The sequence below is a fragment of the Gambusia affinis genome, linkage group LG10, assembly GCF_019740435.1.
Source record: "Gambusia affinis linkage group LG10, SWU_Gaff_1.0, whole genome shotgun sequence".
NCBI classification, from domain to species: domain Eukaryota; kingdom Metazoa; phylum Chordata; class Actinopteri; order Cyprinodontiformes; family Poeciliidae; genus Gambusia; species Gambusia affinis.
The window spans coordinates 9,245,918-9,273,714 of record NC_057877.1 but is presented as its reverse complement, the minus strand read 5'-3'; the positions used below and the strand labels follow the sequence as shown (position 1 = coordinate 9,273,714).

At 38.0% G+C, this 27,797-nt stretch overlaps 2 protein-coding genes across 3 annotated transcripts in view; one reads left to right on the top strand and one right to left on the bottom strand.

The window, feature by feature from the left end:
- Nucleotides 1-203: 203 nt before the first annotated feature.
- tm6sf2b (transmembrane 6 superfamily member 2b) lies at nucleotides 204-18,125 on the bottom strand. Of its 2 annotated transcripts, none has more exons than XM_044129775.1 (12): nucleotides 17,941-18,125; nucleotides 10,950-11,013; nucleotides 10,645-10,752; nucleotides 8,796-8,899; nucleotides 7,416-7,513; nucleotides 7,172-7,275; nucleotides 5,808-5,890; nucleotides 5,306-5,430; nucleotides 4,402-4,503; nucleotides 3,605-3,697; nucleotides 1,144-1,263; nucleotides 204-555 (listed from the first exon to the last, which is right to left on the bottom strand). In XM_044129775.1, exons 3-12 carry the CDS (start codon nucleotides 10,722-10,724, stop codon nucleotides 319-321), a joined length of 1,146 nt encoding a protein of 381 aa, XP_043985710.1. In that variant the 5' UTR covers nucleotides 10,725-10,752; nucleotides 10,950-11,013; nucleotides 17,941-18,125; the 3' UTR covers nucleotides 204-318. The 2 variants fall into 2 exon arrangements, with proteins under 2 accessions (XP_043985710.1, XP_043985709.1); XM_044129774.1 differs by lacking the exon at nucleotides 17,941-18,125 and adding an exon at nucleotides 15,198-15,238 and having other exon boundaries at nucleotides 10,950-11,791.
- The window catches only part of si:ch73-63e15.2 (protein strawberry notch homolog 2), a 69,763-nt gene continuing 56,010 nt past the window's right edge, over nucleotides 14,045-27,797 (top strand). The window contains exon 1 of the mRNA XM_044129771.1: nucleotides 14,045-14,204. The gene's annotated coding sequence lies outside the window, so the exon portion shown is untranslated. The remainder of the gene's footprint in view (nucleotides 14,205-27,797) is intronic.

Below are 27,797 nucleotides of genomic sequence, written 5' to 3'. Positions count from 1 at the left end.
TTAATCACTGAAAGAAACCTTCACTATAGCATGCAGAGATAAAAAAAAAACAAAAAAAAACATTTAAAATAAACACTATGCTCTTGGAGCATGAGCGGTTTTCTGAAATTTCAGTCGGTTTTGGTCATTGCAACGCATTTTTCCTGATCTCTAAACTTATGCATCATTTTGTGAATCGGTTTGAGGCACACAAACATCAAAGATTTTGAGCAAAATAATCTTTTATTTTGGAATTTTCAAGTATGACATTTGTGATAAAAACCTCTTTATGAACCTTGACATAAGTGATTATCTCCAAAGGTCAGTGAGAATTCAGATTTATTTTTCTTTGTACTTGGTATCTTTCTCCTCGCTGTTTGGCAAGCCAGTCTGCCCAGGAAAGGGGGCAATTTTTAGAAAGAAGTAGGGGTTACTCTGAACCCGCATGGCAACCAGGATGGGGACGGCTGCGTAGAGCAGATTAGCTCCCAGAACTGTCCAGAAAGCATCATTCGGGATGCGAAATGGAGTTGTGGTGCGAGAATGGAGAGACCCCCCGATGTGGGACCACTGGCACTGAAAGAAGACACAATAAGATAAAGAGTTGTGCCGTAGGGAAATAAAACAAGCAAATTTGATTCCATTCGGATCTGTCTTGTTCTCTTTTCAGAGAACAGAGAGCAAGACAGATGGTAGGTGAATGCATGGTAGGTATTGATGGTAGGTGAATGCATGACTTCCTTTTTGTCATACATTCCCAGCAGAATGTCTTGAATGTTTTTCCCTAACCAGGAAGATTAACCGCTGCAGGGGAGGTGTTCGGACTAAACAAGCTGACTGTTTGGAAGACAGGGAGGATGCAATTTGCAACCAGCATCTGCAAGTAAAACAAGCTTTAATCAAGGACATCCTCTTAATTCAGATCAATACTGGGACTTCATTATGAAGAACATGCTTGAAATGATAAATATGGTTCATGTTCTATTTATAGAAGGAGAATGTTTTGGATGACATTGTTTCACTGGCACACCAGCAAGTCCTATGGGTATTTGATGCAGCAAAACAAATTGTCAGTGCAACCCAATTGAGCGTGCGACAATTTCATCATTAATCATGCATTCATAGCCATCCATGCTTGTTGAACGTCCGCCATTATGGTTTTACCTGGATCATGGCACCAGCAAAGAACATTGTCCAGTCTGACATCCACGTACACCCAGGTTTGAGGAGGCCATAGACAAACGCACCCAGCAGTGGCAACCCATAGAAGAACAAATGCAGCATCTAGGAAAACAAATACAAACTCTTATTTTTTTTTCATATAATTTGAAGTTTGTTATAGTTATGCCCTTTCTGTTATCCCTCTCTAATGGTTCTACATTTTTGCTCTGATCTATAGCTAACACTAAAACGTTGATTTCACTGTGTACTAAACTTTGCAACTCATCACCGTTGTTCCGGGCCGTTGCCAGAGATTTCACCTCTGGATAAAGAGGAAGGTGCCGAGCCAAAGAAAACAGACTCCGTCAATGTCGTTCTGTGTTGTTGTTTCGTGCCAGCCAACACTTCAGCAGAGTATTAACACAGTGAATCCCTTTTCTCTCCTGGCAACACTCTACCTACACTCACTGAATACAGAGCATAGCAGGCTTAAGCTCGAAATCCTGATACCCTCTGATCATTTATTTGATTTCATGTCATTTGATAGGAATATATATCAGATGCTATTAAAGTGATGGTTGTGTGTATATTATTATTTACGGACCTTTACATATTTATCTTATTTCCTCTGCATGGGTTTCCCACAGAAGACAGGAAATGGAAGTAGGAAGGTGTTCACTACAAATCTTTCTATGTCAATCAGCTTCTGATAGTAGGACAAGAAAATTGTCCAATTGTCTGTATATCAGTGTAAAATGTAGTAAAGTAGCACTTACACCACCATCATATTTTCTGGGTCTTAAACCGCTTCACTCTAACTGGAAACACATTACATATGATGTTCTCAACACATGTTTCAACCTCTATCTCTTTTATAGATAATCATTGGCTTATGTGTAAATAGCAAGCCAAAAACAAAAACAGAACAACAATATTCAGTGCCATAAAGTAACTTTCACATACATCTTTAGCAATGGAATATGAGTATGTTCCATTCTCTTGGTCTCTCTCAGAATAATCATTATCTTCATCTTCAGGAACCAACTAATCTGGATTTACTCAAAATTTAGGTACAGGGAAGATATTAACTGCTAAGAGTCTTTAAAGAGAACCTCACTTTAAAATTTCTGAACTATCCTTGTAGTATTAAGTAAATAACTTTCATGGTATCACCAATAAGATGCAGGATATTGGCAGATTGAGATCTTTCACATCACTTCAGTCCTGTTCAGGATGTAACATTGTGTTCTCAAATTCAATTTATCAAGTACAGAGTTCAATAAATGACCAAGAACAAAAAGAACAATCAAAAGTGAGATAAAATGACCAAATGGGAACACTGATCAGCTTGGTATCTTGGAAGCGATCATAAAGTCAGTGCAGCGGTATCTTTTGTTCCTTTCCAGCTCTCCACTCTCCAAAACCCTCAGTCTGCAAACTCAGCAGAAATGATTCCTTCCACACAAGAGTCACTGCAGAAACTTTCTTAACCTTCAGTCAAAAACGTCTGGCGCATGAAAGCCACTTTGCCACTTTATAAAACCCCCAAAGTACAGCAGTAAATGGTTTCTTTTCATTGCCGGCCTGAGGTCCAGATGAATTCTAATGAGTTCAGCTCAAAGCCTAAAAGCCAATCATGTATGCCCTTCAGTCTTTTGTTGAAATGTCTTTGTTATTGCAGCCACGTTAATCTATTAAATATCCTTCATCATCAGTGAATGCAGCGGCTAGTGAGTTTTGAAGAAGTTTAACAATGTGCAACAAGCCTAACTTCATTTTGTTTCTTTCATCCTTTAAATACAATCATAAGTCAGGCGCTGATGATTTAGGCACGCAGATCTGCAAACACAGATAACCAAGACATAATTTCACTTGCTGAACACATACACTCACCCACACACGCAAACACACACGCACACACACCATTCTCCCACCCAGGGAGATGTTGAAGGGAGGCTTTGGATGGGGGGGATTAGCTTATCAAGTCCCCGCCGTGCGGTTTGTCTGTCTGATCAATGATTGCAATTGTGCCCGAACTGCAGCTGCAGCAATGTCTTTGGATAACCTATTGACAAAACAGCGCTCGCTAAACAAAACAAACAGAACCCAAATGAGTGAGGGGTCAGAGGAAGAAAAGCAAGCCCGAAAGGGGACCGACTGCCAGTCAGAGTATAATCTGTTATCCATCTTAAGTAAATGAAAGAGCGACAATGATGCGTTGGCCTTTGGCCCCTTCTTCATCTGGGCTTTAATGATGAAAAATGGCCTCGTGTTCAGGTGCCAGCTCAGCCAGCAGATGGGATTGGGGCGAGTTTCCAGCATGCTCAGAGTGATACCTATGAAAAAGGCCTTTCATGTGGCTTGTTATTCAAAACAGGACGGAGAAGAGATTTCAAAACAGGACGGAGAAGAGATTTCAGGCACTACAGCAGCAGCATAGGGAGGCTGAGAGAAAAATACCCACCATCACCTTGGGATAGCCCACAGGATCCTTCAGGTAGGGTTCGTACTGACTCAGGTATACAGAGCAGGCTTCAAGTGGGGAGTCCAGAGCCACCTGCAGATAGACAATGTAATTACAGCGTCAACAAGAATTAAAAAAACACCAAAAATCTGCATCTTCTGGACCATAACTTTGAATGGATTCTTTATCTTGTCACAACAGATGTCTTGATATATGTAATTATCAATGATGTAAACTGGATTTTAGATTAACACACTGTATAAGTAATGAAACTTCCATTTAGGTAAATCAGGCAGTTTTTGTCTGAGATTTTTTTAAAAAAGTAAGTTTTTATGCATTTAAACACAGATTTATTTACAATAAGTATCTTTTGCGAATAAGATGGATTACGTTAAATTTTACAGTACAAATATTTTATAAAACACATACAATGTCTCTTCTATTCTTTTACAAAGCCCAAAATATAGTGATAAAAATATAATTTCACATGTTGATGTTTTTTCCCTTTAAAGCTAGGGGATGTAACTTTTATAAAATAAAACATGTTTTTAACACATTTGTTAAAACTGTCACTATGTTGTGGTACTATAGTATGAGACAGTTCATCTGTGAAAAAAATTGAGCTCCTCTGCCATCTCCCAGTGCTCCCAGTACTAACTACAGAACTGTTGTTTGTTTGCGTAAGTAGTTTCGTACATTGTCTCTCTGTAAATCCTGACCCAGTTTGAAAACTGTCTGACTTCCAAAACTCTTTCTTGAACTCTGGTAATAGCGGTAAGTAAGTGTGACGTACTCACCAAGCCTCTGAGGACGGTGAAAGCCATGGCAGCCAACAGGAGCACCACCAGGATGAGATCCAAGGGACGCCAGATTAGCTTCATGGTCTGAGCGTGTTGGGCCTATGAGCAGGCGTGAAACAAGGGCAGAGCACAGAGGGCTTAGCCCAAGTCGATGTTCGATCATATATTCAAGTTTACATGCAACATTTTATCACTCAAATGTAAAAGGTAGCTCTGTAAATCTGAAGCAGAATTGGATCCAGTAACATGCCAATGGACCAAAACATTCCAGTAAATGCACGCCTGTGCTTTGGATTTATTTCAGACAGGCTGTACACGCAAGAAGTTCATCAAATGTTTCATAGCTGAAAGTGAGGTTGCTACACAAAGCATCTCACTGCTATTGCAGCTGTTGCTGCACAAGCTTTTACAGAGTAATGTGTTCCGAGTTATTTTTTACAGTCGGAATGCATAGTTTTGTTGATAGCCTTTGTTTAATAGAGTACAAAGCTGGTGGATCATTGGCATTAACAAGCAATTAAAACTATTAGACTTCTACTTCCGAAGATAAATAAAAAATAAGATTAGACATTAATATTGAACACTTGTTTTGGAAAAAAGTGAATATTTAATAGGGCGTCTTCATTTATGAACGAGACTGCAATGCTAACATTTTGCAGCGCACGCTCACCAACTCAACTCTCAGTTTTCAGATTCAGGTCAATGCAATGTGAATTCACACTATCACATTGCCACTGTGTATATAAAATACAGCAACTGACTTATCATAGTGCGGTCATGAGTCCCCATCACAGAGAAACGATGGCAAAGTTTATCAGGCTGATCAAAAAGCATAAACACTGTATCTATAAAGCTCTTCAGAGTCACATCGAAGGTCAAACCACTGATGCATCAAACTCACATTGTATCCACCGATAAGAGGTCTGTCCTTGGGCCGAGTGAACAGGGCGATGGCTCCCAGCACGGGCATCAAAAGAAAGAGAAAATTGAGCCAGAAGGCTGGACGAATCTCTGACCCGTATTTACCTGCCAGAAGCACACATCTATCAGCTTGTACTTAACATTTCAAACAAAGGCTGCAAACATATCTACGTAGCCCAATTATTGAACTTCCTGATAAAATCTCTCAAACATGCTGCACAGTCTGCCTTGGATTGCACAGCAGAGCGAAGAGCACGTTGCCAGCAGAGGAGTTTGATCTTGTGACACTTGTGCATGCAGTTAGAAATGCCAAGAACAGATGCTTCAAGTTGGTTCTGGGCTTTGTTCTGTGGGATGTGTAGGCAGGCGTGCACATGCTTTGTTTGCCGCCCGAACTGTGATGCTGATGGTACATGGCGGGGCAGATGTTTGCTTGATTAAAGCTGGGACTGGTGGGAGACAGGATAGAATATTAGGCTCACCTGCCACTATCCCAGTAATAAACACACTCATGTTAGCGCACAAGGAGCCAGCCCAGAACAGGCCCAGGGTACGATAGGCTCTCCTGTGGAAGAAACAAAAAGATATATGCTTTTTAATGATATTCAATTATATTTACAGAAACATTTTAAAGGACTGAAGGCGCTGCTTTGCTAAACTGAATTCAACAATGTTCTACATGTGGCTTGAATGTATTAAAAGGCCTCATTTTACAATTTAAGGCTATAATCAGTTTCCAGATCCAGTTAATCATCTACAGTAAATCAAACAGGCCACTGTGTAGAACTCGCACATAATAACAAAGATTTTCTACAAAACGTTCAGACAAGCTCAATAAAGCTAGCTCACCATTTGTTGTCTCTTTTGGCAACAAGCAGCCAATCATGTATACACTGGTCTAGAAAATCATTGCAACCTCTTTTTCAATTTTTTTGTCACGTCACACTGTCAAACTTCAGCTAATTTTATTACGATTTTATAGGGTAGACCACCCATAAGGAGAGCGTTATTCTGAAGTGGAAGGAGTAGAAGGTATTATTTTTAACTTTTTTCTTTAATCTGATATCCTTACACAAAATCCTGCACAACAAATTAGTTTCAGGAGACCATAATGAACCAAAACCAGAAGAACAAAACTGAACTCTCTGGTCGACAGCCAAAACTGTGTTTGGCAGAAAACTATCACTGTACAACCCCAAGAGCACATAGTGAAACATGGGGATGGCAGCATTATGACTTGAGGATACTTTTCTTTAGCATGGATGGGAAAGATGCTCAGAGTTTATAGAAAAATAAATTTGATTCTGAAAGAAAACTTATTAGAGGCTCCAAAATACTTAGGACTCGAGTGAATGTTGCCATTCCTGTAGAACAACAACCCCATATATATACATACAGACAGAGCCGTGGATATATTTAAAAATCAATGTTAACAGATGATTTCCACCATATCCAACTGGGCTTTAGGTATTTTGGAAAAAAGAATGGGTACGGTAAATATTTCCACTTCTAGATGTGCAAGGCTGATAGAAACACTCTACAACTTTAAAGGGTATACAAATAATTCACACAGAGGGTCTGAATATAATGTATGCTACACTTGTTCGATTTTTACTTCAACAAATATGTCAAAAACCTTGCATCATTTCCCTCTGACGTTACAAATGTGCACCACTCTGTGTTGGCCCGTCACATAAAATTCCGACAGAAAAAATAGAAGTTTGTGATTGTGACCTGGTAAAACATCAAAAAGTGTGTGACTACTTTAGCAAGGCAGTGCTTTTTGTGAGGACAGGCAAAGAAAAGTGAACATAACTTGACTAGAGCTGAATTCACGACCGCCCACCTGTCTGTTATCCTGCTGATCATCATCAGGTAGAGGATAAAGTGTGCTATTCCATCCCAGTAACACATCATGATGGCATATGAAGTCCCCAGGTACGGCTCACCCTAAAACATTAATGAATATTATGCCTTAAAAATCCTTGTAAAAAATACCTAACATGGATTTCTGCTCTTTTTTTTAATGAAAATATTTCTGGATTGGTGCTGTTTTGCACAATTATAAACAGTAACAAAATATAACTTACTGTCTTCTGGTAGAAATCCATAAAGCCAGAAATTATGCCATCATATTCCAAGGCACTTGTCAGGTCAATGACACATGTAAAACAAAACTCTGCAAAAACTGCAATGGAAAAAGAATATTAGTCAAAGGTCTGTTATTGATATATATCTTCTGTTATTCAATTCTGTTGGGGAAAAGAAAAACATATATATATTTTTTTTTTTCAAATGTTATTCTTGTATACCACTGGGAATCAGAAAAACTATTCAGACTTTATCCAGCTTTTCTGTGAGCTGTTTTTGAGCTCTGAAATGTTTGCCTTCAACTAGCAAGCCATTGATTTATTGGACAGTGTGGGGAGGTAAATTAAGTCTTGAGTAGAATGGTAGGCAGGGGGCATGTTTTAATCACAGTGAGGAGCCTATCCTCAGGTTTAACACCAAGCAGAGCTGAAAGGCCTTGTCCTGCAGGCAGAATTTAATAGAGGAGGCAACATAAAACTGTTAAAATTCAGCTAAAGCCCTCACACCATAATCTATGAAAAGGTAATAATTTCAATTGCTTTTTTGTATCACCTTGCTTTCTTCCGCAGTATTAGGTGCCTCAAAAATAAAAATAAAAAAATAGTTCATATTCTGTGAACACTGCATGTACGAAGCGGCTCTGGGGTGCCATGTTGGGCTATTATGACACATTAAAGACGCATGCCGACTGAGATGTTGACAGCCATAATAATGTGGGCTGGACTGACTGTTTTAAGTATCAGAACTAAACAGCATGATGTCCCCTCAGTCCCCTTGGTTTTAATTTTAAATGGCTACTGCAGCCACTCTCTTCTGCGTCCCTGCAGGGACATAAAGTAAGAAAAGCATGCAACGAAAAACATCACATACCTATGTGTAGCTCTTTTATCAGCATTTTCGCTTTATCACTTTAAATTTCAATCAAATTCATTGACGTTTGTAGCTGTACCGCCAACATCTTTAAACCCTTTTTCTGAATGTGGAATCAGTTTGTGTTATATATGTGTTTAGAAACAGCTTCACACTTTCCACATGCACGGTCATGTGAGGACAAAATCCTTAAGACAATGGCTAAAGACTTCCAGTCTGTGGAGGAGTGTGAGGGGGTTGAACCAGTCATGCCATAGAAAAGTCTGATTAGGCTTTGCTCTGATCCTGATCAGCATAAGCAGCTTTGAACATATCAAGCAAGGTCATGTTAGGTAAAATTCTTGTTTTTTCACTCTGATATAGTGAGCAGTGGGTGAAGGTTCTGGAAATCCTTGAGTTCAGTTCGGTACCGAAGCATAGAAGGTATTTAAGGTTTTCAAATCCGGAAAATGTCGAAACCCTGTATGCACGCAAATGGATTGAGAAATGCACATAGTTGCGTTGATTACCAAAGAATAAGAAGTCTTTAGGTGGGTTGCCACGAGTGATGAGGTAGTAGAAGAGAAACACAATTACCAGCACAGCGACGCCGATCTCCAGGATCACATAAGGCCTGTGGAAACAAACATGTGACTGGAAATACAGCGATTCTGGCATTACAGTACACCTTTAGTTTCTCAACACAATTCTTTCTCTGCCTCATTTTCTTTGACTGAACAGTTTCTTCCGGGGGAATTGTGCTAATCTACTCCGCGAAGCTAAATTACAAACTCACAGGAAGCCAGACTGCACAACATACATGCTGAGATTTGAAAGAAATAACTGGTTGTTTGGTTTTGTTCCCCCTTCTTTTCACAATTATCTTATTTTTGCTTTGCTATGAAGTAGAATAGTAATAAAACATCAAGCACGTTTACATTTCAACTTAGGTAATTGTTATAGCTTTACACCCAAATATTTTTTTTAACTTTATAACATTTTAAAAGAAGAGAGAGGGGGAAAAGATTCATAATGCTAATAAAAAGCATTTTTTGCACATCCAGCAACTTTAAAATCCGTGTACCGTGTTTCTTATAAATATTTATGCTCAGGCGAAATATTCCCTATCTATTGTTTTAAAACTGCATCATGTTAATTAGTCACACCGATCTGAAAACGCATCAGCTCTGTTACACGGTTACCGAAGGTTGTGCTAAACCAGAATTACAAGTTTGACTGTAATCAAACTCACGACGCGCCGTTTTAAAAAGCTTCAATCAATCATAAACATCAAAGAGAGGAAACACTGAGGTACGGCTATGTAAGTTCAGCACAGCTCTCAGTGTTTACTGGTCAAACGTGCCACTGGAAAAGATTAATGTGGCCGAGATATCTCCAGGCAAGCAGAACAACAACCGCAGAGAAACTCTCCACGTCTGCTCGCAGAAGGAAAACAAATGGCACCAGCGTGGAAGGCAGGCCTCCCCAACTCGACTGTACGGGAAGATTTATGCACACTATACTGTTTGTTTGCAGAGTGTAAGAGCACAAGGCATATGACCTGTCAAGAGCAATTCATCAAACTCTTCTGTGCAGTCTGGATTGACTGTCATCACACACACACACTTGAAAAAAAAAAATAAAAAATGATGATAATAATAAAAAACAGAACCAGCTGAAATATGCACCTAAGAGGTACATAAGAGTCCTTGGAGATAAGAAATGCATTGTAAAAGCGCAGAGAAGGATTGTGTGGACACCAACTATATATAGATATATATATAGAGTCAAGGGTTGCCATGAGCAACCGTGAAAAGCTGCAAATGCTATGCAGCTTTTATCCAATGAATTGGCTGGAACATGTGACCAGTAAATGGGGAAATTATTCCTTGCAGCTGAAAGAAGTAATTATGTTCAAGATGATATCAGAATGTCTCCACAGGTTCAGCTTGCTGTTTTCTATTGTGACATTTTTGCTTTCCTGCCCCCCAGAAAGTCAGATTTCTTTTTATTTTGGAAGGGCAATTAAAATAGTCTCATGAAAGTAGTAATTATATGATGCATTGCTTAGTTGCAGCTGATAAAGGCAATTGTAAGCTTGCAGAGTCCTCTACTGGCGGTAAAGTTCATATTATTACACGACAAAGGAAGGATTACAATATTTTATGCTGTTCTCAAAAAAAAATCTATTTTAATTTACTGTATATTATCAACTGTTTAAATCATTAATGAATACAAGTATTGCGAGCACTTTAAAAAAAAAAATCATATAAATTTCCCACTTTGTGATTCAATAAATTATTGGATATGCAAAACTCTTTGACTAACTGTGTATTGAAGCAGAAAATATAAATAAATACTGAACATATTATTACTTACTCTTGAAACTCAGGGGTGATGTTCATTGCATAAAGAACACCAAGGGCAGAAAAGGAAAATAAAAACACTAAAGTCTCCATTTCTTCAAGTGGTTATCGGGCCCCCTCCCTGGAGAATACAGAGAAAAGTTGAACATAAAAGCTGATTACATTATGTCTGTTGAGCCAATATTGAATCATTGATCTGTTTCTATAAACTAATATTCATTAACTGTGCTATATTTGGAAAAAATAAGATATCTAAATAATTTATTACGTATTAAGGTAAAAAATAAGATTTACTATAGAAACAGAGCAGACGCTTACCTTCTGGCTACCCTTTTGGTGGATTAATCGAACTACAGCTGGCCGGAGGCACACAAGGATTTTGCTTGGAAAAGAATGAAGTGGGCAACAAAGAGACCCTTGAGTCAAACTTATGCAATCTGAGTGTTAGCAGATTTACCTAAGTCGTATTAGAGGATTTTAAGCTACACTCATTCCTGTGTTGTGCTGCAATTAATGCTGCGTTTGATATAGAAAAAATGGTGCTTTGAGTTAATGCTCCCAAAGGAATTTACGGTCCTTCTACAGTTCTACCTTATATAGTAAACATAGTGCTTCCTCCTAAGGAGCTTTGCTCTTGTTGTTCCATAAGTGAGCTATTTATTGCGTTCAAATACCTGCTGGAATGCGTTATGTGTTTTCGTGTGACATGAGTTTATTGGGTTTCCTCTTTACCTGAGAAACCCTCTGAATGTGTGCTGCTCTATCTTGGACCATCTGTTTTATATCTCTGTTTCCCCAGAAGAACCGCAAACAGAGATAAAAACACAGAATGCATCAAACACTAACAACATAACCACACAAAAACGACAGCATTTTTAAAATACCAGAATTTAATCAAGTATTAAGCTAAGATGTGAGAGAAATGAGAAAGTATTCTTTGACCATTAAGGGTCCAAGACTGGCCAGTAAATGGTCAAACCAGAACAGAATCTTTTAAGTTCTGCAAAATAAGGAATAAGGCAATGAGCCTGGCTTGTTTATCCAGCGCAGGTGATTTATTGGATTCAGATGTGGGTTATCTGTTGACCATGTCAGCATTTTGTTGTGATCTTCCAACCAATCTTGGACAGTGTTTTTGCTTTGAGGCGGGGTGCAGTATCCTGCTGAAAGAGGCCACAGACATTAGAGAATACCATTTACATGTAAAGGTGTACAAGGTCTGCAGCAATCCTTAGGCTAGAGACATAAATGGCATGTCCTTGTTTTTCCCAGCATCAAATTTCCCAAAGCATCATTCTGATTCTGCCATCTTTCCTTCTTCCCAAAATACATATTTGTGTCAAGTGTTGTGCAGACAAAAAACTCACAAAAAAGGCACCGACATGAGTTAAACAGCAGATCAACTCTCCTCAATCTACTGCTCAGTTGTCCTGTTGCTCTCATAGACATTTTGATTGCTTTCCTTGATTACCATTCTTCTTTCATAGAATCACTTTTGATAGACACTGACTACTGCAGACCATGGATACCAAACAAGAGATTTAGCTTTGGAGATGTTCTGAAGGGAAATACAAAATTATGCCCTTACTAAAATCTGCCCAATCATACTATCCGACCCATTGAAACGGAACAGTTTTTGGGGTAATTATGCCCTTTCTGCTCAGAATATTTAAAGCAACAAACTCGCTCACAGTGACTTATAATCACTAAAAGTTGAATACCATAAAAAAAAGCAATAGTAACTTTGTGTGAATGCAGTGCATTTACAGAAATTCTCCAGCAGGGGGTGCCAAATGCTTAAAAAACACATTGTTTCATCTACACTTATGCAAACAAATACACCGGTTAGCATATTTTTGACGAAAAAATATATATGCTATTTGTAGACAGATGTATGTTTGATACTCTCTTTTGTTTAAGTCTGACATGTATAACATGCATAGACAAGTTACCAAACCACTGCGAAAATTGATTTATTCTGCTTTTACTTTCTGTTTCATTACGCAGAGCTTGTTGACAGCTGGCACTTGAAAAATGATGAAGTATCAGAGTATAAGAACAACCTTGTGAGGGTCTTTCACCGTGGAAACACCACTCTCCACTTTCACAATCACATTCCTTTGTTGGGAAAAGGGGAGACTGAGATACCAGGAAAGAGGTGGCAGCGTATGTTTGCGGGAAGCCTTTGGAGCTCTTCCAGCTCTGTTGTTCAATATCACAAAATGGACTGATGAATGCCAAAATCAGACAATGAGCTTAAGATAAGAGAATTTTGCTGCATTTAATATCAGAGATAACATGTGCTTTTAAATATAATTACTTCTGCGAGGAACTTGATTATTTAGATTGGCAAAAATAAATGGGAAGCAATAAAACAAAGACATAGCTGACATAGACATAGCTCTATTCAACAATAGATGGATTGGTCACTTCTTTATATGCTAAACCCCAATAATATTGTAACCCATTGCCTTGGATTGGATGATTTCTCTTTTTTCTTAAAAAGAAAACTCAACTATCATCTGGATATTAAATGAGCACTTTAAATTTTAGTTTTAATATTTGAGCTATAGCTGACGAGTCATGTCTGTGTGCTGAGGGGCTTCAATTGATGATAAACTTGTATAAAACAGTGATGCAGCAGTCTATCTTACCAGACAGATGCATTGAAACATTGTAACTATTGTACTGAGGCTAACCAAATTTTCAACTAATCTTTAGATTAATTTTGGAATTAAGATTTTTTTTATTCCTAAACTTTATTTTTAGTTTATTGTGTCTGTATTTTTGTTGCACTTTTACTTTAATTAGTTATTTATTACATTTTACTGAAGTCATAAACTTCGACACCATTTATACAGTAAATAAATATTAGTTTAGACATCTTGTTATTTTATATCTATTTAATAGCCCTCTGAAGAGTACAAAGCACAAAGGAGATTTATGCATTTACTTTGAACAAAGTAAATGTTCGGAAAGCTTTGGTCTAGCCTTAAAGATAAGCTCAAAGTTAAACCTGTCTTAGTAAAGGTTGGTATAAGCAACAGGAAGCTGAAACATAGTAATGAACGCAAACATGAACTTACCTCTTTTAGAGTTTCTTAATGTGATTTATTATAACTATTACAGTGCAACTTAAAGAGATTTCAATATCATTAATCTGTATCTGGGTGTGCTAGTATACATTTGTTTACTCATTAGGAACATCACTATAACTAAATTCATGACTATGGTATTATAATTTAATGTGCTGTAATGTGATCATTGTGAAGTGCTAGGCGTGTTGTAAAGCAAAGACTGTAGGCAGGTATAGTCCATTAATTGCTCCTGTGAACTATTTCTGGCCTGGCTGTTTGCTGCTCTTGATCAACAAGCGGCTCTGCGCGTGACGACAGCGGCGGAAATATTTTTTCGCTATTCAAAATGGCACCCTCTCAATCAGGAAGTAAGGAAAACAACTAGGAAGACTAACTTGGATAAATATCCCAGTTTGAGCTACTTCGACCCGAGTGCTCGTTCAAAATCAGGCGATTGTCTTCGTGGATAAGACTAACTGCAAATAGCCCACTAACGGTAAGTCTCAGTCGAGGATATTTTTCACAGACCAGCGACACATCGGCTTTATAACGAGACGCATTCTAGGCAGCCTCTCCTAGGTGCGCACGTTTTTAACAACGGGTTACCCAGGGATTTAAACAGTTTGTTTCAGTTCAGCGTTATTACAGTATATGGTATTGGTCGACTTTGGCAGAGGTTCAGTTTATGAAAGTTTTGTATCAAATAAGCAAAGCTGTGTATCGTATACATTTGTAATGCAAGAGTATGCTAATAATAATACTGTTACCCTACGTTATTATCAAGATTTAGCAACAGAAATCAGCAGGCCTTGGGCACTGTCAAAAACACAAACTAAAGTTACGTTTAATCGCCTAACCTATTTTACTACAATTCTACAAGAAAGTTAAGTCTTTATCACAGTTTTGTAATTTAGAAATGTTTTTAAAAAGCCTTGTACATTTGAACGCGGCTCCAATGATATTACAAAACAAACATACCCAAAGTCTGAAAAAGGCTATGAGCGATGCTAACCTAGCTATCTCTATTATTTATCTAAAAAGTATTGCTTATTGCGGCAAACTGATATAGAATAATGCCCCGCTTTGACCTCTTCGAATGTTGTTCAAGAAAACAATTTGTTTAACCTGTGGTTGTTTTTAAACCCCTTTGGTTGTTTTTGAACAGCTTGTTAATGTATCGTTAACCGTCCGGCAAGCTAACAGTAGTAGCTATGTAACACCACGTAAAGCTCTGGCTCCTCTCCTTTGTGCTTTGTACTCTTCAGAGGACCTTTAAAATGTATTTGGTGGGATGTATATCTCGGTTTCCCCTGGTATTTTAAGAAAAGAAAGAAAAAAACCCGAAAAGTTTGCAGTAGTATATTTGGACTTCAAGCGCAAAAAACGTACTTTAGTGGCATTTAAATAAAGCCTTCCAGAATAGACAGAGTGAACAGCTTAAGGTGAAAACTCTTCTCGCTCACAGAAAGCCATGCTGAGTTGTTCTAACCTCTCTTGTAGCTGCTGGTTTAAAGTTGAGGTCATTCTTTTCTCGAAACCTGATAAATTAAGTTGCAATGCCCGTAATATGTAGAATTACACTATCGATTTCCGTCAAAAAAACCAAAACAAAACAGTTGTGTTTTATATATATATGAAATAAAGAAGGATTTACATTGATCAGTTGTAACGACCAGGCTTGGGCCAATACAATCAACAAGGTGTGCTAGAATAGTACAAACATAATTACAACTACTAATGTCTTAAGTTTAGCGATTAAAGTGCTTTTGTTTTAAGCAGCTAATCCAGGCAGGAGCAGCAGCCAAATTTTGGCACTGATTGGCTTTACCCCTAAGAGCAGAGATAATGAAAACTGTAGATAATAAGTTATGCAGTAGAGTCAAGATGGTTTCCACTATTTATTAATGCATACTAAGATATAGCCGTGTCTTCAGAAGGGTCTCAAGTATTCACAGATTTTAGGTATTTGTGTACAGCCGTGGTCCTTAAGGCTTGTGAATATCAGGGATTCACAATTGTGAAAAACATTGACAGTCAGGACTTGGAAACTCTTTAAAAGTCATAGTGCTATTTATTCCACCTAAGCTATATGGGGAAAGCAATCAAAGAGGATAATGGAAACTCTTAAAAAATAATATACATTTGGATTTGAGCATTTTGGGATTTTTTTTTCAATAATTAATCAAAGCAACCCAACTACTTAGAGATAATAAGCTAAAAATGTAGTAAAAGTCTATTAAACAAAAGTGTGATGGGTGAAAATGATTAGGAGAGGGTTCAAAAAGGGCAGACAAATGTGGAGCCATTAAGCTAACATTGTGTTAAAACTACAGTCTGTAAGCTACAAGCAGGATGATCTTATTAAAATTTTGAATTTAATGAAATCAATTATTAAATTTAATCCCTTTCTGCTTCAATAAAGTATTTTGCAGTTTGAGTTTGAATTTTTATTGAATTTGAAATAATGGAAAATAATTATAGTAATAAAAAAAAGGAATAATCCATATATTTCTGTTGTAGAAGCTATTGTTGCATTTTTGACTTTTAAAAAAGCTAATTTTATTCATGTTTCATTTTTATTTTCTGTAGTTTTCTTAGGTTGCTGTATTTTTATTCAAGATAGTCATTCTGTAAGAATTTCTTAATAGTCTGTGTATCATATCAATCTTGATAAATTAAGCGTGTATTTTTTTTTACACATTTTATTTTATCGGTATGTATTTTTGCTGCAAAGGTCAGGTACTGAGCCCCAAAACATTGCCTTAATGTGTTAAGAACACAATAAGACATCAGGAGAGGTTTGGAGAGTAGAATGAAATGGAAATGGCTCACCTTAAGCTGTCCCCTCTAGGACTTTTTTCTTTCCTGCAATTTTCACTCTTTGGTTTCCACTGTGTCTGTTGCCTGCAGCAAAGGCTAGCCAAGCCTCTTGCAAGCCTTGACACAGCAGGTTGCCATGGTGGCTGGCTATTTTTCTAATTATGTCATTCCCCCTTGCTGTGAAATGAATAACATGCAAGGTTCCTCTCTCAGTTTTACACACGTTTCTTAACCCCCTTTCAACAGTCAGTGGCGTTTCTCTTATTTGTTGTGAAATCTGTCTTGCAGTCAGGTCTGGCTTCTCCTCCCCAGCCCAGACTTTTAATATGACAGACAGGGAAACCATTTCTTTGTGGGGTTTTTTTGTTTTGTTTTTCTTTACAAGTGTACTACTATTAGCTCATTATATGTTTTTATAACAAGAGAGTCAGCAACGGGATATCATAAAATTGCATGTTGCTTACTGACAAGCAGCACCTAAATTATTGCATTCATATGTGCAACTGCTGCAGTCATATGAGCAACCAGATAGGAACTCATAGCATCCTTTTCCTCCTCCAGGCCAATGTTCTGCTATGCAGCTTTAATGAAAGTTATCTGGAGCCACGCTAAAATGTGATGGGTCCTTCCTGCCTGTGCTTCTCCTCTCCACCAAGTTTCATTAAATTTGGCTCGGTTAGTGTTGTGCAATCCTAGCGACAGGCTGATAAATGGGTAGCAAAAAAATATTTTTCATCTTCCGATCTTCTTAACAGAGGAATATTAGTAAGGCCAACCTCTGTGTGTTGCGTGCTAACATGTAGGCTTTCTGCTGCATGGCTAATTTTCCAGTGAAACAGTCTATGACTGTTTGGCCTGCAGGGATGTTAAGGGTCATGAAACACAATATGTGTTGTGTGCTGTTTATTTCCTTCAGGAACTTTAGCGATGATATACAGTGAATGTGGAGGCATTTAGCAAAACAGGAACGGTCAGTTTGAGAGCTTATTCATCTTCTTACTGGTTTAGATGTTGATGGAGCAATACTCAAGATTTGTTTGACAAATCTAATACAGTTATCACAAAAAAATAATACTTTTCCTTTCTTTTTGTGGGGGTTTAATGTATTTGGTGAACAAACAGTTCATGCCCTTTGCTGTTTGTGGCTAAGCCTCTATTCTCCTTCCCCCCATGTCTCTGCTTGCTCTTTTTTCTTCTCCCCTCTTCAACTGATGCCAGTAATAAATCTTATTTATAGCCCGTTAGTTGATTAGAGTGAGGCTGAAAAATCTGAAGTGGATTGTTCCTCAGTAATATCTTTGATTTAGACCCGGATTCCTAGGAATTTAACCTTCATCAGGTACAGTTTTTTAATTAGTAGAGATGAGTGGAACAACTGAACAATGGTGGACATATAATTGTGAAGTACTTACTTTTAGTGACTGTCTTAATGCCTCGTGTTCTGTCTCTTATATATGGATGTGAACACAACATGATTATTGTGAAATACTTGGTTATACTCTGGTGTGCCTCACTGCTGCGCGTTCCAGTTCAGCTTCTTAAATGTGTCAGATTTGTTGCAGGAAAGCCAAACAGGAGTATCAAAATCGAGCTCATCCTGGAAGGAAATGGGAGAGAATTATTAGTGTTTATGAATAGATGAAAGGGTATAGAGTTTGTTATTGTTTCCTTGATGAGTTTGATAGCCGAGTTCGTGCAATGAACTGGAAAGAATAGGGTCTTACTTGAACACTTGAACCCATGTTAAATAGGTCACAAGAGGTCACAAGATCCAATGTCTCCTATGCCCAGTTCTCAACAACATAATGCTTTATAAAAAGGGACTAAGCCAATGCTAAAGTGTTATGGTTACAAAATTGTAAATTCAGTTAGGTCACTGTCCCAAGTTAGATGGACTTTCCAAAACTATGTTGTTTTGTGCTTGAATAGAAAATGCTTTGAAATTCTGTCTAAATACCTTTACAATACTGAATAGGCATGGCTCGGCGCTATAGTTTTTATTCTAAATACAAAGTGTCCAGAATGAATCTTATGAGTAATTTTTTTATCGCGTTGTCTGAAAGAAACACAGCTAAACAGGGAAGTTTTTAGCGAGTATTGCTTACAATTGGCTAGAAGAAGCCACTAATATTAACGAAGAAGTGGCTTCTTTATTAGCCTTGTCCAGCAGAGAGAGACAAGGTTGAACCCAGAAATAAAAGACCCAAATTTATCATAAGCACAGACAAAACGTAAAGTGGGAGGAACAACAATGCATCACTTTATGCCGATCACTTTGGCACCTCGTCTGAGACCTTATTAGGAGGGCTTAAAACCGTAAAACAATAGTTTCTGGCTTTGAAATTTGAGCTTCTTGATATTTGTAACCAAACCATTCACAATAATGAAATTATTTTTAAACAAAATATCCAACTTTTAAATATATGAATTTAGAAAATTCATATACAAACATTTGTTTTGGGTTTTTTTTGGGTTAATGACAGTGGTAGCTATGGTATTACACCTGTTTGTGTTGCTCACAGGGTCTGAGTTAAAATGTCCAAATAAAATTAGCTAAAACTGTCATTTTAGTAAGTTGTCACTTGAAGTCACTGTCTTTGTGTGTCAGTGTAAACATGATCTCATAACCTTATTATATCCAAAGATCTGTGAGTTGGCTATCATTGTGAGTCAGCATGCTGCATGTTGTAGATAACAAACTCTTGAGTCACTTTAGAATCCTTTTTTGTAGATGTGAAGGTGTAACATCGTGCCACTGAAAATACAGGTTTGTCTGTCCTGGTGCTCTGCCAGTCTATTTTCGTATTACCTGGGTCAAATGTTAACCTGCTTCGTCTTGTCTAACATGCGTTTCCAAAATCGGCAGTCAGTTTATTTATGTCGACGTTTCGGTTCTCAAAACATTTTCCACTTGGATTAAAGTTTTTATTTTTTTTCTTGCAAGATAGCAAGGGATTACTCTTTGTTTTGGTAAATCTTTTGTCTAAAGCTCAAAGTAGAACTACTGGGAAGATTTGGTATAACTTAATCAAATTGTGGATGTCAAGGCAAAACTGCACTGGAAAAGAATAGAGGAGAGTCAGTAGGGAGGATTATTGTAATGAAGCCATTGATACTCACATTGATTTTAATCTTGATGTTTGGTCAGTTGACATATTCGTTTTTTCATAATTTTTGTCTTAATATCAATGTCATATCCAAATTCTACTCTGTTTTACTTCTTATGCATTTAAAATAATACAGTACAGTCTATATAATAGACAATAATCCATGAGCTCATACTAAATTTACTGAGATTAACTTTTTGCTGACGTTTAGTTTGTTCCCTGTGTTTACATAAAGCTTGAAATATTCTAAGTATTTTCTGTGGAGATAAAAGTGTGAGCTGCTGATGTCAGTGTAGAATTTGCTGCTCAAAAAAATGATTTTGACTTTAACAAAAAAATTTTTGGGTAAGCCAGCTAATCTTTACAGTAAAGTTAACTTTAATTTAAAATGCAGATGTGAATTGAAACTGTGAAGACTCCGAACTTAAACACCAGAATTTTACAATTGAAGAATATAAATGACATTAAATATGTCAAATTAAAATCACAGTTTAGTGACAGATCTGGTAAAATGTTATTAAAAATAGCAAAGTGGGTGCACTCATCTCAAGAGGCAGGCCGGCCTTTTTTGGTCATTATTTTATAGTTTTTAGACACAAACCGATGGATGCCGGTTTGTGCATCCAGGCTAGAGAAAACCTTCAATCAGCTGTAACCTTAGTGATTGATTCGACCAGCAGCTGGTCCGAAAGTGAGTAATTCTGATGTCATCAACTGGAGAGATCTCTGTTCCTTAGAGGCACGATGCGAGGCGGATCAAATCTTTAAACACAATGACTGTGGTTCATCTGAAATGTCTCCACCAAACTCTTAAGGCATTGAAAACAAAGCAAGTACTTCTTCAGGCGACTCCATTTCAGTGCATTAGAATATGTAGCTTTTGTTTTTTATTTATTTTTTTATAAATAGTGACAATATCTAACCTAAAAAAAAACGATGTAAAAATGTACAAACATTTTACAAATGTGAAATGTAAAAACCCAAATGGACCAAAGAGAAAAGAATCAGCCTTGAAAGTCCTTCACGTTTCCAAAGGGCATGCAAATATAGTTTGAAACAATGTAAAAAATACTCTGGAATGATTTTAAGAAGACATCTAAAAAGATACTCTTAGAGCAAATTGCTTGTGTTAAAAAACAGAGTGACATTCAGTCACCCAGTCCTTTGGCTTTGATGGACTGTGAAGGTCCTATTGTGCTAATTTAAGCATAATTCTTTATAAGGTCATGTCATAGTAAAACCTCCATTACATTTGACTATAAATGCAAATAAAGAAGCTAGCAGCTTGATGAATGAAAACAGTAATGTGTTGATACTTTTTCTCTCTTCTTGCCTAATTGTTGAACGTACCTTTGTTGATAAAAAAAAGACAGCTACACTACATGCTGTAATTAAAAAATTTTTTGTTACTTTTATTCTACAATAGTTATTTTTCCATCTGACTGCGGCGTTTCTGCTAAAAAAGTGTGAACGCTGTCTGATTTAATCCGCCAGCTCCGATCCCAGGAGACGCTATGAACTGAGCTGAACTTTTCTAAGCACGGTGCCACAGATAGACTGAGACGGGTTCCCTGCCGCTGAGCACGTGGCCCGATGTTCTCACGCCTGCCAGAGAAGTGAGGTCAGTTAGAGTGGAGCACAGCTCTGTCTGGGTTTCAGTATAAATAGACAGCATTTTACTGAATTTCACTCACCCTTGAATCTAAAAATAAAGACCGACGTGAATTTTTCTGTGCACCAATTCAGCAGTCCCTGTCGTTTCGCTTTCTCACTGCTGTGCTCTCGAAATGGAAGAAATGTGGTGGAAATATTAGAATAAAAAAAAAAAAAAGCTGCAACAAACCGTCACAGGAATATAGAAGACGCGGCACACAATATCAGTGAGATAATATGTGGCGTGTGATGAAAAAGTGAGATGAAGGCGTGGGAGTGTGACATAAACGGAGAAGGAGATGGTCCATGTGAGAATCGAAAGGGCCGGTATGAGTAGATTAGACCAAAGGGTGGGAAGTATCCGAAAGCAAGCCCTGCCACAAGAAAGAGAAATATTTGGTTTGTTCTTGTGACTTATTAAAATGCTCTTTTAACTGTTGAAGTGCCCCTTTAATGTCTAAGACGCAACTTCATCCATTTATAAAATTCTAGCTTGTTGCAGCTTCAATTTTAAAATTAACTTTTATCCTTTAAGTTTGAATATAAGACAGCCATTTTGCATTTGAATAATACCCATACAAGCTCGCCCGTAGTTGTGTAAAACACTGAGCTGAAACCTAAGCAGGAAAGCAAAAAGCCACATAAAGCTAGCATCTGTTTTTGTCCCTTAGTTCTGAGAAAATTAGATGATAGAGGAAACTGGAGCAAAGAAGCAGCTGAAGTGGATTGGTTATTCTTTGATCTGTTCAGCCTTTGATCTATTTCTGGTTGGTGATTGTGGTGGAACTTGAAGTAGGGGTATTATCTCTGAAATCAGTGTCATCAAGCTGCTACAGAGCATCTAATGTTTTTCATCCTTTGCTCTTTGTGCTCCTCAACAACTTTCCTGGCTGTCAGAACCTGCAGTGCTGTTAGGTACCTTTTTGTTATCTGTTAGAAACATGGTAAAAAATATTTGTATACCGTCAACTGTTCCACATTTTTGCCACGTTATAATCACAAACCTCATTAAATTTATTAAGAGTTTATGTAAACGACCAGTGCAATATAATGTATGTAGAGTGGAGTGAAAGAAAAATTAGACATGGTTTTGACATATTGTCATGGTAACTGTTCGTTTTTAGGAACATGTAACAGGTGTCCCTCCAGTATTACCCTGCATTAAGCTCCATCCATCTTCCTGTCTTTTCTCACCACCTTTCATTCCCCTTGTGAAGAAATTCATCCCACTGCATGATTCTGCCACTACTGTACCATAACATTGTGCATTTTGGCCAAGAAGTTAGAAACACTGCTTTAACACACCAGTGGTAATAAGTGTGTAGATTAATTTTGACTTTTGAAGGAAATTCTGTGTGACATTCTGGCAAAAATGTCAGGCTTTTTAGATTTTTATTCATAAAACATCTCGAAAACAATATGGCTTTCCTACTGCGTCAAAATCGTGTGCTGCTTTCTGCTGGACTGTTCAATAAAATCCCAGTAATATAAGCAATATACATTAAAGCCCATTGGTTTCAGTTTGTTTGTGTGCTCTGTTCCAGTCCGAAGGGACTGCCGATAAATGTTTGAACGGTGAAAATGCAATAACAACAGACTCTTAAAACCAAATTTGTTTCCATTTCCCAGCTTTCGATAAGACACCAGACTCACTTACAGTCATCTGATCGCGACACTTTACTAAATTAGTGTGCAGTTCATAGCCATGACTGTAATTCTACATGCACATTCAGTCAAGGGAAATTAGGACTGAAAGAAAGCTTATGTCTGCGTCCTTCTTCGATTTGCTTTCCTTCAATGTGTGTCCCAGGTTTAGACCTTTTTTGTGCTAATTAATAATACATGCTGTTTTGAATGACTGAACCCTGTGTTTCCCTAGGAAGTAACTTGTTCCTTTTATGAATATTTAATCGCTGCAGATAATGAGTCCAGCCGGTCACAGCAATTATAACCAACTAACGGCCTCTTTACTGCTCCGATGTTAAAGCATGTGGCCCCGCCATCATTTCTGACCTGTTCACTTTTGATGCAGATGGACTCAGGCTGATGATGATTCAGTGTTGCTCAGTGGACCGAAGGACCGTAGTAAGTCGGGTTGTTTGTAGAAAAGACAGATCCAGCAGGACAGAAAATGCTAGAGGGCTTGTATGTCACATGAGGAAAATATGTATGCTGACGCCAATGCAGCAGACGTAAGTGTGTCAAAAGTGTAGCTGTGTTCATTTCATGGTTGGATTACGAAGCAGCTCTACAGGGCCATGTTACCCCATGGACCTCTGTTCTTTGCCCTGGAAATATTGCAGAAAGTAACAAAACAGTGGCTGAAAGGAATCTGATCAACCACATAAAAGCTGCAGTATAACTTTTATAAAAAATATACTTTTTATATAGTTGTTAAAACTCTCATTACGTTGAGACAGTATAGTATGAGACAGGTAGTCTGTGAAAAAAATCGAGCTCCTCTACCTTCTCCCAGTGATAACTACAAACAACCAATCAGAGCCAGGAGGAGGGTCTTAGCACTGCCAATCATGCCGTGTGTGCCGCTCACCTCCCATTCTCCTTACCGTGCTTATTCTCTGCTGCAGTAAAGCTTTTCACAGTAGATTATATGTTTTATATTACACTGTCACATCATGGTGATAGTTTTAACAAATATGTAAACGACATATTGTTATAAAAGTTGCATATTGCACTTTTAACCTCAAAGAAACACAAGGTGACTAGTTAGGCAAAAAGGCAGTCAAAGTGACAGAGAGCGAAGAACAAATACTAAATGTGTTTCTGTCACTCGACTTCGATTTCTTTCTGTCAGGCAAACGTTGGTGCTCTGTGAACAAGGCAGTGGCCTGGTAATTCACATGTTTGAACTCTTGGCTTTGTGTCTCATTGTTTTGTGTATAATTATAGTTAATCTCACTGTACCTCCATCTTCAACACATTTTTTTCTTACAAGATAAATGCTGGTATGATATGCTTTAAGCTGCAAGACTCATGTTTAAAGTTATTTTCGATGAAGAAGAACATTTTTTCTCCGCTTCATCAGACTCTTTGATTTAATCAGACACAGTGTACCAGCTCTAAGTGTACATGACCTAGATACTACATCCCTTAATAAGCCATATGTTCTGCTCGATATAAGTATGTATGACTGGAGTACTTTTCAACAAACAGTAATAACAAAGGACAGCTTATAAATTGATTGTTGTGACCATGGTCCTTTATTAAAATACAGAAATGGGCATAAAAGGAAGTGGAACATAATTTTGACTCTAGATGTTTTGTGCTTCTCAATTGAATGTAAAACCATTGCAAAGTCTCCATTTAGTTGTTTTTTTTTCTAAAGAATGTAAAGACGAGCTTGTTGTTCTTCAGATGATTGTTCTGCTTCATAACCCCAGTTCACTTGAGCTTAAGGTCACAAATTTGATGGCCACACTTTCTAATTCAGGATTTGCTGTAGAGAGGAAGATTCAGGTTTCCAACTTGTTAGGGCAAACTGTCCCAGTCTTGAGGCAGACAAGCAGCTTCAGACGACGTTTGAGAGTCAATAAGATGTTTTTTGTCTGAAATCCTGTTAATTATAAACAGGATGCAGTGAAACACAAACCTTGTACAAAGTTCCTTTTGCTCTCGAATGTCGCCAAAGTATTTTCGCGAAGGTCTGGAGGATCATTAAGACTTAACAAGTGTGTGTGAGGAGGAAGAAGAACGTTTCTGTTTTTTTCTGGTGAGCAGTGGCTTAAACCGTGATAATCCGCCTCAGACCTAGACCAGTGGGGTTTTTTTATTGTTGATTCATGATCTTAACTGAGGCAACAGGTGTCTACAGTGCTTTGGATGTGCGTTGCGATCTTCTGGATGAATCCTTGCAGAATAGTTGTGATAATTTTGGTGGACAGGTCACTATTCCCTGTTTCCTCCATTTATGGATAATTGCCCTGGAGTACAAATGTCTTTTTAAAAAAAGCCCTTTTACCATTTCCAGACTGTTGGTGACTTTCTCATCTCGTCTTTAGATTCTTTAGATCAGGATTAAATGTTTTGCTCTTTGAGATTGTTTGGCCTACTTTGTGCAGGCAGGCCTATATAAATTAAGACAAAAAGGCTTCATCAGAGTATATTTAACAAAAAGAAAACGTAGAAATATAAAGCTTTACATCGACTTCCTCAGTGGTGTCGTTACACTAAATAAACCAAAAAAGGTGTAAATTGGGGCCAAACAGCCACATGTATGGTGCAATTTTGAAGGCACATGTGACTGTGCAAATGCTTGTTGGCAGGCACACACGCGCCAAGCAGGGCGATTGCCATCCTCACGAGCATTAATTGTGACTTAGCAGCTTAAGGAAGTCACACTTCCCAGGGTGATCTCCATGTGCTCTGTCAGGAAAGGAAAGGCCACCAGCGTACATCAGGAAGTCATTTCTTGCCACACACTGACTTTTATCCACCTGCCACCTATTGCAAGCACATGTTGGATGCTCTTAACCGAGACACACACACGTAACGGGGTTTTGTGATAATACCCCTACTTCAGGGGCAGAGGTCTGTTTGTTATCCCTCCTCGACTAATGCAGACCTAAACCAAAGCAGGTAGCCTGCAGAGGTTTTTCCAACATAATATTTAATTTTCCTTCTTTCAAATTTTCAACCCATTGAAGGTGTTTATAGTTGCCTCAGTTTTTTTTTTTTGTTTTTTTAGATTCTGCTAAAAGCAGAGCAGTAAATTAAGCTAAAAGTTTACTAATCTGGTTTCACCACTTTGCTGAATAAGACCACCCAGGGTGAGAGAGAGACTAAAACACTTGAGAGGGAAGGACAAAAAACAGAAAAAGAAAGGTTGACGGTATGAGCAAAATGAAGAAACTACAATCCAGAACACTCTTAATTAAAATGAGTTCAAACCGGATTGTACCTGTTTACAGAGGTTTTCTGGAGATTTTCTGGAAATTGAGGTATTATTTTGAACCTTTTACAATCATTTACAAAATGTACACAATTTGTCCTTTGGCATCGGAGTATCCTCGTTTCCTTTTTTCGTTTGTGTAAACTAAGCTAAACTCTGTCTCTCTCACATAGACGATACTCGTTTTTGTCCCAGTAACAGCTTGCCTCATCACCTCCGTCTCCCTCCACTGCAGGAGTTCGGAGTTGTAGGAGTGGGGGGTTTGCTTGCTTTCCCGTAATGAGAACCGTTACTGGAAGGGGGTTTATCTGGGAGAACTCTCGCCGTAATCGGTATCGATTATCCTGAGAAGCCGAACTGATTATCAGGGCTGGGTGTTGGGAACTGAGAACAGCAAGGGGACACAATTTTCTGTCACTGAAATAGTCACCAGCATCATCCTGGTGGCATTCTTGTCTGCGGTTGCGGATCAAAGTATTGGAAAGAATTTGTGCTTCTAATAAATGACCACATTTAACAAGATGCAGTTTCACCTTTTGATGCTCCGAGGGTGGTGAAGTCTGTCTCCTCGGGCTAATGATGGAAACGTTAGCGGTCTCAGCCATCACAACTTTGTACTACTACACTTTATGGAGCCGTCTTAAACTCACTTTTCACAGGATGGCTTATTTTTCAAATTAACCTTTTATTTCTGGAATATACCAGTTTTGTTTTCTGGTCCTTTGTCGTAGAAATCAGCCCGTTCTTTTCTGCTTCACGTTTGCTTCATGCTGGCAGCCTGCAAGGAAAATGGCTTCCCCCTTGTGTCTCTTGGCATTGTGAGTGGGGAATATGTTGGGTCAGGTCTATTTCATGCACCCCCACTTGGACACACAAAGCAGCTCTTAGTTAGACCCACATGAACTCTATTAGTATTTATTACCTCATTGTTCATAGAGAACATGTCTGGCATGTGTTCCAGACTGGGAGCAAACTGGGGGAAGGACTGAAGTAAGGACGGTGTGAAATAGTGAGGGAAAAAACAGAGAGTTTCTTGTGAAAATTACAGGAAGACTGGCATTTATCAAGCATTTAATATAGTCGCCGCACAGCACTTTCTTTTTTTGTGTTTGTTTTTCTTCCATATTTTATGTTGGATCAGCATTTTACACAATGCCTTTATAACAGAGAAGAGAAACTCAACTATGTCTAAGGGAGAGACACATGTCGAAATCCAAAGTGTTTTAGTTGATTTCATAAATCCTGCAACTAAGGAAGCAGAAATTCAAGCTGTCATCCTTAAATTTGGAGTTTGTTGTTTGACTTGAAGCGCATAGATAGTTTCTCTAAACTCACAATTAAAAAATAAATCGTTTCCAGTGGACCAAAGGCACAGAAAAGAGAAATATAAATTTACTTTGAGTTAGCATCATCAGAGCCACAAGTCAATCAAAATGTAGTCTTAAATGGTCCAGCATCAAAAATTATGTTGTAGGCTAATTTTGTTTTATGTTAATGGCATTTTAATTGTTGATTTCACCAAAATTAATGCAATAAAACAGTGGGAAGGCTTCGGAGACGATGTGTCTTTGTAAGCTGGGAACAAGATGGTACTGTTAAA

Bases quoted from the DNA above. Each gene is read 5' to 3' on its own strand.
- tm6sf2b (XM_044129775.1), bottom strand. From the start codon at position 10,724: ATGGAGACTTTAGTGTTTTTATTTTCCTTTTCTGCCCTTGGTGTTCTT. The intron at 4,504-5,305 runs GTGAGTTTGATG...GCCTGCTCATAG, and splicing joins CTCTTATCGGTGGATACAAT to GCCCAACACGCTCAGACCAT. The intron at 1,264-3,604 runs GTGGGTATTTTT...TTGTTTTCCTAG, and splicing joins TGGGCTATCCCAAGGTGATG to ATGCTGCATTTGTTCTTCTA.